The sequence below is a fragment of the Cornus florida genome, unplaced genomic scaffold (genome assembly GCF_030987335.1).
Source record: "Cornus florida cultivar Cherokee Brave unplaced genomic scaffold, ASM3098733v1 CherokeeBrave_3.0.0_Hap2_Chr06, whole genome shotgun sequence".
NCBI lineage: Eukaryota > Viridiplantae > Streptophyta > Magnoliopsida > Cornales > Cornaceae > Cornus > Cornus florida.
In genome coordinates this window covers 71,968,781-71,981,570 of record NW_026775576.1, presented here as the reverse complement: position 1 = coordinate 71,981,570, position 12,790 = coordinate 71,968,781, and the positions used below count along the sequence as shown (strand labels likewise).

General features: G+C 38.2%; 1 protein-coding gene across 1 annotated transcript; it reads right to left on the bottom strand.

Moving 5' to 3' along the window:
• Nucleotides 1–7,428: 7,428 nt before the first annotated feature.
• Nucleotides 7,429–8,889, bottom strand: LOC132314319 (uncharacterized). Its single transcript, XM_059813194.1, has 3 exons — nt 8,744–8,889; nt 8,073–8,425; nt 7,429–7,568 (listed from the first exon to the last, which is right to left on the bottom strand). Exons 1-3 carry the CDS (start codon nt 8,887–8,889, stop codon nt 7,429–7,431), a joined length of 639 nt encoding a protein of 212 aa, XP_059669177.1.
• Nucleotides 8,890–12,790: the final 3,901 nt, after the last annotated feature.

Genomic DNA, 12,790 nt, shown 5'->3' with positions numbered 1-12,790 from the left:
TCTCATGAATGTAAAAGTAACAACTATATTATCCAATGCTCAAAAGTAATCAAGTGAACATACATTAAATCCAAATTTATGATTTAAATATAGAAACAACTTCCAAAATACAATTAAATTCATGGAGTAATAAAGTAAAATTTAATTAAACATTAATAATTAAATTCTCTAAATTTCAAGTTAATCCAAATAATCTCAATTTAATATATATTGAAAGACATATCATGGTCATAATATATATAATATCAAATGACAAGTTAAGTGATTAAAACACTTAAAACAAAATTAATCAAGCTAATTAATTAATTTCCTCTAGATTTTTAAGCAATTCCAAATACCCTCAATTTAATCTATGTTAGAAAACATGCCAAGGCCTATTTAAATACCACATTACAACTTAATTTAATGCTTGATACGACAATGTGAATTAAACTTTCACTAAAGATAAATATTAAATAAAAGTTGTAATTCTTAATCAAATGATCCAAATTTAATATATGTTAACTAAAATATCTAAGCATAATTTTCTAGTATGTTACAATTCAAATCAAAGTTATACGTCATCATAAATTTTAAATCTTATACAAAAAAATAAAAATTATTAACTTTCTAGATTTGATACAAGGCATACATATATGTTGTATAATCATGGTAAACACACAATACAACACACAAATAATCCTAAAACATTCCCTACCTCAATTGGAATGAAAATCCCAATTACCACCAAAATGAAATCACCCAAAATTTTCAGTCCGCAAAACAGATTTTTCAGCTTGCTACCTTCAACTTGTAAAATTCATAAAAAATTTAATTCTAACCCAAATTGAATGAATCCAAAGACCAATGAAAGCTTAAACACTGTAATTTGATAATATCAATTTAGTTTAACAAAATATTTTCCCAATTGAAACAGTTTTGACCCACAACTTTGAAACAAATTTTGCCCAAAAAACACATTTTCAGCCTGTAGCTTCCAACTTTGAAAATTCATGAAAAATGCATTTGACATCCAAATTGGGCAAACTTAATTTTATTTGGAAGTAAACATATGAGAGTGTAAAACTAGAAATTTAAGCCATGATCCAATGTCAAAAGGTTAGCGAAATAAATCATCTAAAAATATGTTTTCCAGTTGTAATAAAAACATGGACAGCAGATAGTTTCAGATTTTAAAAAAAAATTAGAAATTCTCTAAAATCATGAAAAAATTCTGAGTAATGTAAAACCTATGGAAGAAGTTCCAGTAAAAATTTCAAGTCAATTGAAACACCACACCTCCATATAAAAATTCATTTCCGAACCGAAAAGGAAAAACTTCAAATTTGCAACAACTAGCTTACAACTTCAAAAATTCATAACTAATTCATTTTAAATTCAAATTACATGAAACCAAGACTAAATGAAAGCTAATTGAGTATATTTTCATATTCTATATTTAATTTGACAAGATTAATTTTAAGTTAAAACAGTTTAAGGGTAAAATGCAAGTCCTTCTCTTCCATGCATGTAAGACATTCAACAATGGCATAAAAATACTTCAAAATAATAGATCAATACCTCATTAGAGAATTGAATCTCTAGATACCAAAGCAAAACTAGGAGTTTGGCTAGATCCTTCAAGGGTTTTGAAGAGGAGGATGAGAGGAATAAAAAGTATTCGAAACTTTATGGTCTAAAGTAAGTGGAAGGGCCTCAAAGATTAAGGTCAATGCCTAAGGCTTCAAGCTCCATCCATGGAGGCTAGGGTTTTCTTGTAAGGAAGAGAATGAAATAATGTGGTTAAGTGTGAGTGGAAGAAATAGAAATCCTCCACTCACTATGTGCTCTTACACCATGGTTAACACACACATCTATGGTCAATTGCACAAAAACCCTCCTTTAAAACCATAATCCCAAAGTGGCCCAAAGATATTTGCAAAACTAAATTGTAAACCTACACTTGTCACCAATCCATGGCTCCTTCCTAGGCTTAATCCCACACCTACACTTGTTAACCATCTAAGCCAACAAGTGCACCAATCCTAGGCCAACAAGTGGGTGTATCCTCACCCTCCAAATGTCATCACCCAATGCATTAAAGTGTTTCAACACAAATGTCAACAAGTGGACCAATGAGAGTGTGACACTTGTCACACTTTTCAAAAATTGCAAAAAGGTCATTTTTGAAAATATCTTCCAAATTTAATTGCAAAATGGTCCCCAAGATGAAAAATAATTACTTTATTTAATTACACTAAAACCCTACAAATTAAGAATAATTACACTAAAGTATGCATTAATGCCCCTTTATGAAAGAAATAAGCAATCAACATGCTTTTCTAGAAAAGTAAAAGTACCACTATCATGGAAATCAAATATCTTGAATGCATGCAAAACCGGAATCAAATCCGAGCCAAAAAGTGAGGTTGTGTAAGGAAAAAGGATAAATGAGAAAAAGACAAAATGTGAATAGTGTTCGGAAAAATAAAATATGAAAATGACAAAATCCCCAAAGGAAGTTGTCAATACAAGGAAAAGAGTCTTGGAAATCATTCCAGAGCACTAGAGACGACATCAAGTGATGAAAAACCGAACCCAAAAAAGAAAAGACAACGGAAAAAAATATCCGTTAAAATCTGAGAAAAAAGAAAAAGAAGAAAAATGACCGGGTCATTACATATGTCACATGTCCAAATCATGTGGGCCACAATTAAATAAATAATCTTACATTTTCCTCCAATTCCAATAACATTGTCCAGGGGTTTTGACCTCCCAAAAACTTCTACCTTTGAGGAGGTAGGTATTAACCCACAGGACCCATAACGTACAATTTTATTTTATTTATTTATTATTATTTTTTATCTGAATAGATGCCATGTATGCTTCATGATAGCTATCTTGTTCCAATAGAATAAGTTAGGAAGACTAAGACCACCAAGTCTTCTAGGAATACAACATTTCCCCCAAGCTACCTTAGTACCTGTTTTCTTGAGGGCAGGTCCAAACCAGAGGAAGGTTCTGAAGATACAATTCAGCTCATTGATGATGCTTACTAGAAGAATAAAATTTGAGCTCCAATACATTTGGGTGGAGAATAGAACTACTCTGATAAGCCGCATTCTGCCTGCAAATGATAAATCCCTACCGGTCCAGTGGGCAATCCTAGAGGTAACCTTATCAATCAAAATTCTGCAATCATTAGCTCTTAACATATATAGAGGTGATAAGTGGAACCCCCAAGTATCTCACTAGCAATTCACCCTTGTCAAATCCTATGAATGAGAAAATTTACTGCTTTGTGGAATCATTTACTCTAGAAAGAAAGGTATGGCTTTTGGTATATATGGTTGATTTGCAGACTTGAGCATAATGAAAATGTATCTATTGCATACTTCAATATTTGTATGGATGGAAGGTTACCATGTGAAAAAGTATCAAATCATCGTACTTTAATATAGGACGGAGGGAGTACTTGACAAATTCCCTCACCTGATTACCTAACTAAATATACATTTACAAATACACACAGTCCATAAACAGATTTGTAATATCCCTAAATTTTTCAAGGTTTTATTTATTTATTTGTTTCAAGGTTTTATTTATGTATTTATTTTTCATTTTAATTATCTACATGGCTATGTGAATTATTTGTTCTTTAAATTTATTTATGTAATGTGTAATTAATTGTCATTGGGTTATAGTTGTTTAATTGTTTTTGTTTACTTAGATGTTTAGGGCTTTAAATTAATTACTCTATTTTAGTGTTATTTTTTAAAAATTATTAAAGGAGATTTTGGGCTTGTAATATGGGCTAACTAAATAGTGTTGGGTCATAGGAAAGAAGTTTGGATAGGCTGACGTTTTAGCCCATAGTGGTAGTTGTTATTTTAGCCCATAGTGGTATGGTTAGGCATATATATAAAAATATATATATATACGAATATATATTTATATACGTATGGTAATACAATTTATATATATATATTTACTAACATGATAGTTAGTATTAATAGTATTTAGTTTTTATTTATATTTTAATGTTAGGTTAAAAGCCAAACCTGACAGTTACATTAGTATTAATAGAATATTACCGTGTTTTTTTTAATGATCGTGCGTTAGTGGGTTTTGAGCCATTAATTTGGTAGGTGGGTGTTATAATAGAATTAAGTTTTATCTTATGTTTTATATTCATATAAGTTAAGTTGTGAGGTGGGTTTCTGTAAGTAACGAAACAGTGAAGAAAAGAATACAAAGAGGGCGGTGAGAAAAGAGAATAAAAGAAAGAGAGAAAGAGAGGAAGAAAGCGAGAAAGAGGAAGAGAGGAAGGAGGAGAGTGGTGAGGCTAGCTGGAACGGTGTAGAGTTTCGACCCGAAACTCTTGAGGCAAGTCTGTAACGACCCAAATCCTCATGGATCCGGATCATTAAATGGGTCCTTACCCGACCCAAAATCATCCAAGGGTAAAATGGTCATTTCACGTCAAAATTAAATAACAAGGTCCAAAAAGGGCAAATTGGTGATTTGCCATGAATCCATAAATTGAGACTCAAGGGTAAAACAGTCCTTTACTTGTACCGCATAATAAATAAAATAAGGTTTGGGGCAAAAATATAATTATGGCATTTAATTGGGTCATAAAAATAATTTTTATGTGATAAACATGCTTAATTAAAAATAATTCACAATGGAACAAGAACAAGAAACTTTGAGAGTTAAAAGTTACAATTAACTCTCAAATTAAGCATGTTTATCACACAAAGGAGATATAACTCACAATGGAACAATAAGGAAGTGGATTAAGGGCCCCAACCTCAAGTTTGCACCAAAACCCTAAAGATGGGTCCTCAAATTCGAACTCCAAAGGAAGGCTCAAAACTGAAATTGTTGGTATGGATGCGTAGAGCTCATCGTGCTCTCCGTTTTGCCTTAAACAGTACTCTAAAACTCCAAAGATTGAATGAGTTATGAAGCTTCAAAGATTGCTTCAAAAGGAAAGGAAAAATGAAGGAGAAAGAGAGAGAAGAAGAAATGGACGGGGAGAGAGAAAAATGAGAAATAGAAATGGTCTTTAGACCATTTAGTGCTTAATGGTGGGTCCCACCACTTTGAATTTCTTTTATCTTTTTCTTTAATTTCAATTTACACCACATGCACATGTACAATGCACCACATACAAATACCACTTAATCCACATAATCTAAAATGCCTAAAATGCAAATGGATCCAACCACAATCCCGAACGACAACGTGAAAAGACAAAAATACCCTTGTCTCCACGAATTATTGGAAAAAAAATGAAAATGCTGAAAAATCAGAAACATCACAATCTCCCCAACTTAAAAGGATTTCGTCCCCGAAATCAAGCCGTACTTGGGGAAGAGAACAACTCTGGATACTTAGAGCGAGCCTGCTGTTCAAGCTCCCAAGTAGCCTCCTCGACTCCGTGGTGCCTCCAAAGAACTTTCACTAATTGCATCGTTTTACCCCTAACACTTTCTGCCGTGTGTCAAGAATCTGCGCTGGTCCCTCTTGATAGGAGATATCTTCATCAATGTCCATATCGACCTAATCCAAAATGTTAGATGGATCCGGTTCATACTTCTGTAGCATCGACACATGAAAAACATTATGAACCTTATCCATCTGCGGTGGTAAAGCGAGTCTGTAAGCAACCTCTCCTACACGGTCCAAGATCTCAAATGGTCTAATGAATCGTGGCGACAACTTACCACTTTTCCCAAACCTCATCAAACCCTTCCATGGAGAAACCCTCAGAAAAACATGGTCTCCCACTTCAAAAGCTAGCGATCGTCTCCGCTTGTCTGCATAGCTCTTCTGTCGACTCTGAGCCGTGAGCAACCTCTGTCTGATCAATTTAATCTTCTCAGTAGTCTCAAGTACAATGTCGGGTCCTAAGGCAGCGGTCTCGCCTACCTCAGTCCAACAAACTAGAGACCTACAAGGTCTGCCAAACAACGCCTCAAATGGAGCCATCTCAATGCTCGCTTGATAACTGTTATTGTAGGCAAACTCAATAAGTGGTAAATGATCTTCCCAATTGCCACCCAAGTCAAGCATACATGCCCGGAGCATATCCTCCAAGATCTGGATAGTACGCTCCGACTGGCCGTCTGTCTGTGGATGGAATGCCGTGCTAAGATTTAACGCTGAACCGAACGCTGTTTGAAGTCCTTTCCAGAACTTCGAAGTGAACTTAGCATCCCTGTCCGAGACAATGGTTACTGGAATTCCATGTAACCTTACAATCTCCTTCACGTAAAGAACGCCAAGTGTCTCTGCATCATCTGTTGCCTTAATAGGCAAAAAGTGAGCCGTCTTGGTCAATCTATCAATGATGACCCATACAACCTCATTGTCTCTCCGTGACCTTGGAAGACCTGTCACAAAATCCATTACAATCTGTTCCCATTTCCATTGTGCTACAGGTAATGGTTGCAACAACCCTGCCGGTCTCTGATGCTCGGCCTTCACCTGTTGACAGGTAAGGCACTTAACCACAAAATGCGCAACGTCCTTCTTCATCCCGTTCTACCAATACTGACGTCTCAAATTGTGATACATTTTTGTACCACCTGGATGAACTGTAAAACGGGAAGTGTGAAACTCCCGAAGAACATCTTCACAACAAACCGTGGAGACAACCAATAAATCTTTAAACCGTAGACCCCCATCTGCATGTAAGGTCCAATCCTTCACTATCTCACCACTGGAGATCAAAGCGTGAATGGCATCCAAATCTGGATCCTGTCTCTGTGACTCAATCACTCGTCTGACAAGAGTAGGCTGAGCCACAAGACTAAATAAGAATGCCGACCCATTATAATCATCCTCATCCAAACAACACAATCCCATCTCTGCCAAACTTTCAAGCATCTTCCACTTCCGGATAGCCAAACCGGCTAAAGTACCTCGAGATTTTCGGCTTAAGGCATCAGCTACAACATTTGCCTTGCCCGGATGATACTGTAAATCAAAGTTGTAATCTTCCAAGTATTCGACCCATCGTCTCTGTCTATTGTTCAAGTCCTTTTGGGAGAAAAGGTACTTGAGGCTCTTGTGATCCGAGAACACCTCGAATCGTTCACCATACAAGTAGTGTCTCAAACACTTCAAAGCAAACACCACTGCCGCCAACTCTAAATCATGAGTAAGGTAGTTGTACTCATGAGTCTTTAACTGCCCAGACCCATAAGCCGCTACTCTACCATCTTGCATCAACACACATCCCAAGCCATCGCGTGAAGCATCACAATAAATCACATAACCCAAGCCACGCTTAGGTAATACCAACACTGGAACTGTAGTCAATCTTGTCTTCAATTCCTGAAAAGATGACTCACAGGCTTCATTCCACGCAAACTTGATCCCTTTCTGGGTCAAACGGGTCATAGACGCTGCCAAACGGGAGAAATCTTTCACAAATCTCTAGTAGTAACCTGCTAGACCAAGAAAACTGCGGATCTCAAACACATTCTTGGGTTGCTCCCAAGTCAAAACAGCTTCAATCTTCGATGGATCAACGGACACTCTGCCTTCTGAAACAACGTGCCCCAAGAACTTCACCTCTAATAGCCAAAACTCACACTTCTCATATTTGGCATACAATCGGTGCTCCCACAAAATCTGCAAAACAATACTCAAATGGACCTCGTGCTCTTCCCGAGTCCGTAAATACACAAGAATGTCATTCACGAAGACTACCACAAACTGGTCCAAGTAATCGTGGAAGACGCGGTTCATCAAGTCCATGAATGTCGCTGGTGCATTGGTCAAGCCAAAAGGCATAACAAGGAACTCATAGTGTCCATACCGTGTACAAAATGCTGTTTTTGGGATATCTTCATCCCTAACCCTCTACTGATAGTAGCCAGATCTTAAATCAATCTTCGAGAAACAACTGGCTCCTTTCAACTGATCAAACAAATCGTCTATCCTTAGCAAGGGATACTTGTTCTTAATGGTGGCATGATTCAATTTCTGATAATCGATGCACAACCTCAAAGAACCATCTTTCTTTTTAACAAACAAGACCGGTGCGCCCCATGGTGACACACTCGGTCGGATGAAACCCTTCATTCTTAAATCATCAAGTTGCTTCTTCAACTCTTCCAATTCAACTAGTGCCATGCGATATGGTGCCATAGAAATCGGCGCGGTACCAGGCATCAAATCAATGGTAAACTCCACTTCCCGGTGTGGAGGCAACTCCGTCAGATCCTCTGGAAACACGTTCAGAGAATCACGAACAACCGCCGGATAACTTTCTCCCATAACATCCTCCTCTTCGGCTAAAAGAGTAGCCAAGAAGTAATCACCACGACTCCGTCCACGAATTCCATACAATAATGAAGGCTGGGAATCACTCTGATCTCCCATGAAAAAGAAACAATCTCCTTCAGGAGTGCAAACCGTGACTCTTCCTCTGAAACAATAGATCGTGGCATGAAAGAAAGCCAACCAATCCATTCTGAGAATGACGTCAAAGCTAGTCATCTCTAGGAGGATAAGGTCAAACACGAAAGTCTGCCCGACTATCACAATGGGACAATCCCGCACAACTCGACTCAAAAACACGGAAACCCCAACCGGCGTATCAACACACAACGCCCGATCCAAGAAACTAACCTATAACCCCGATGCAAGTGCAAATGGTGATGAAATAAAAGAGTGAGATGCACCAGAGTCAAACAAAATACGGGCCCAAGAACCAAACACTGGAAATATACCTCGGAGAACTGACGGTCCAGGAGATGGATTAGTCGGTGCAAGTGCAAAGACACGTCCCTGCTGTGCCTGTGCTTCAGAACCACCAATTTGAACACCAGACTGCTGTGCCGACACAGTAGGGGTATCCCTCCTAGCTGGACGAGAACCCTGAGAAGACATGGCAGGCTGAGGTGGTGGCGGTGGTCTGAAACCTGACTAAACTGTAGCCGACTGTGACGGCCTCTGTCGTGACCCTCTGCCACTACCAGTACCTGCTCCCTAACTAGGACAGTCCCGAATCAAGTAACCCTGCTGGCGACACCCATAACAAGTCCTTGGAACTGAAGAAACTGAAGACGATCTCATGGGACAACTAGACTTGTAGTGCCCAGGTTGCTGACATTGATAACAAACAACTCCACTCTTGTCAGATCCAGCTGGTATAGGAATGGTAGGAGCAGATCGTGCAGACTGTTGCCCCTGAAACTGAAATGAACCACTTTTGCTCTTTTTCCAAGGAGATCTCTCCGATGATGGCCCTACACCTCTCTTTTGCTTCAACTGCTCTCTTCTTGCATCCTTCTCTTTATTATCGGCCTCCAACATTAATGCCCTTTCTACTGCTTCCGATTAAACCTTAATGAACTGCGCTGTGATCAACGGCCTCATCCGATCATTAAGACCAGAAACAAACTTCTGAGTCTTGCAAGCTTCATCTCTCACCATTTCTGGAGCAAAACGGGAGAGTGAAGTAAACTTGTTCTCATATTCTGCCACTGACATGCTCCCTTGAATAAGGTTATGAAACTGGTCTTGTAACTCCCATCTTTTGAAAAACGAAAAATACTTCTCATAGAACAGTTCCTTGAACCTGTCCTAACTCATCTCCTCCACCTTATACTGGTTGGTGACTGACTTCCACCAAACCTTGGCATCTTTAGTAAACTTGTAAGTAGCTAGGATGATCTTCAAATGATCCTCCGTCACATCCATTGAGGTCAACTGAGTCTTAACCTGATCTAGGTAGTCATCTGTTACCATTAAATCTGCACCGCCCTCGAACATAACTGGCATCAACTGAGAAAAACCTTTAATGATCTTGAGACGCTTCTGAGTTGGCGTCTCCTCAACTTGAACTGTAGGTTGTGGTGCCGACTGTGACTGAGCAGCAATTGTTGCCCTCACAACATTTTGCAACAAACGATTAAACTCCAGTGCCACAGAACCTTCACCCACTTCTACGGGTGCTTCAACATTATCCCTCCTCGGGGGAACAACTCTTGGGGGAATCAAGTCCCTAAGAAGCTTGTCCTCATCGTTTAGCTCCGCCGGATTGGAGCTAGAGCTCTCGCCAACGTCACCCCTTGTTGGCCTAGGGCCAACTTCCCTTAATTCTTCACGTCGTGACATCGTGTTATAAAAACGAGAGAATGGTTCAAAAACATGACGCTAAAGTCCACCGTGGACAACTCAACATAAAATAATGACATATCAACACTTAGCATGCACAACTATATAAGAAACACTTTAACGTAACATTTAGGCACATAAGCATATAGACAGTTAAACATACTTGTTCAAATAAATAAACACGTAGCAAGGAATCACGTAAACAATGTAAACAACACCCCACGCAACTCTATGTAGGCCTCTACCCGTCGTCCCAAAGGTTTTCGAAGCCTTGCTCTGATACCAGTCTGTAACGACCCAAATCCTCATGGATCCGGATCATTAAACGGGTCCTTACCCGACCCAAAATCATCCAAGGGTAAAATGGTAATTTTACGTCAAAATTAAATAACAAGGTCTAAAAAGGGCAAATTGGTGATTTGCCATGAATCCATAAATTGAGACTCAAGGGTAAAACAGTCCTTTACTTGTACCGCATAATAAATAAAATAAGGTTCGGGGCAAAAATATAATTATGGCATTTAATTGGGTCATAAAAATAATTAATTTCAACTTCAAATGGGTGCCAAGTGTAATTTTAAGAACTTAAATTGGTAATTACATGAAAAGGCAAAACCGGTCGACGTATACTCCTTATACGTCGACTGGTTTGGGATATGAACAGTGGGAAAACCCACTGCCAAGATACCGGTCGACTGGTTTGAGATATCGGTCGACGTATAGGATGCCATCCATCGACTGGTTTGGGACGGCAATAACTCAAACATACTGTGAAGATACGGGTCGATCGGTTTGGGTTATACGTCGACCAGTTCTGGAAAATCTTCACTCCCACTTTCCACTGTCCTGTGTAACTCCTGTACACCAACTTTTGATCGTTCAACCACCCACGTCACAACACTTACGTGCAAAATTAATACATTTCAACAATAAATTGGAGTACAACAACCACGTTATTAACATAATTTTTACCACACGTCACTAAAATATACTAAACTGATTTTGAGTGAGTAATACTTAATTACATTTTCTTAAGGATCATTCACAAACCTAATTACATTCCCAAAGCTATAATTACACATGAAATAACTAAATACAAGATAGCAAAAAAAATCATCTTCTAGCAACTTTCAATTTTGAGGTGGATTAGCATCCGCCGGTTCTTTTCCAAGACCTGAAAAAAAAAAATATATATATATAGTAGGGTGAGCTATATGCTCAGTAAGTGACACTTAAGACACACATCTTGTGTCCTTGTGAATCCAATCAAAGCATAGGCCAATAGGAAATGGGGATCATACAATGTAGGGTTAAAACAACTTCAATGTCAATTCCAAGTGTAAACAATGCAATGCAATGAAATACAATGCATGATATGTCACTCCCCATTTTCATTTCTCAAAACCATACTTTTCAACTGTTAATACAGCCCGCCCTTTGGTAACTCCGCCGCGACACGAGAGGAGGATTGGCTAGTGTCCCTGACCCTTGGTAACCCCGCGGCGTCATTATGGGGCCCAGCTAGCTCAACCACGCTAGGGCAACTCCCTAGTACCCTCTAGGCTATATTAACCTCCGACCCATTGGTAACCCCGCAGTGACCGGGTTTATCAAAACCATTTCACAAAAACTCTTCTCCCAAAATTCCCGTTTTCATTTCAAAAACTGATTTCTCCCATTTCATGCAACCCAATGGCATGTACATGTATATGTGTCTCAAGCTTACAATATTATGGCATGTAGAAGTTTTACATTTTATAATTACTTCACAACTAAGTATATATCATATTCAACATCATCAATTGAGTCATCAACACATTAAACACAACAAAACTATCACCACAACATGCTTTTCACATAGAACAAATCATAATCAAAATCATGAATTTCTCTAGACATCAATTACACAACATTGAAACAGTTAACTCTCAAATTAAACATGTTTATCACACAAAGGAGATATAACTCACGATGGAACAAGAAGGAAGTGGATTAAGGGCCCTTACCTCAAGTTTGCACCAAAACCCTAAAGATGGGTCCTCAAATTCGAACTCCAAAGGAAGGCTCAAAACTGAAATTGTTGGTATGGATGCATAGAGCTCGTCGTGCTCTCCGTTTTGCCTCAAACGGTACTCCAAAACTCCAAAGATTGAATGAGTTATGAAGCTTCAAAGATTGCTTCAAAAGGAAAGGAAAAATGAAGGAGAAAGAGAGAGAAGAAGAAATGGACGAGGAGAGAGAAAAATGTGAAATAGAATTGGTCTCTAGACCATTTGGTGCTTAATGGTGGGTCCCACCACTTTGAATTTCTTTTATCTTTTTCTTTAATTTCAATTTACACCACATGCACATGTACAATGCACCACATACAAATACCACTTAATCCACATAATCTAAAATGCCTAAAATGCAAATGGACCCAACCACAATCCCGAACGACAACATGAAAAGACAGAAATACCCTTGTCTCCACGAATTATTGGAAAAAAAATGAAAATGCTGAAAAATCAGAGACATCACAAAGTCCTTGTTCTATTCTTCCTCTTTGACCTTGTGTTCGGTCCATCTTTAGAAGGATTCCAATGTTTAATTTAAAAAAAAAAAAAGAAAAAAAGAAAAAAAGAAAAAAACAACACCCTTTACAATGATATATGAATTGTGTTGGATTCTA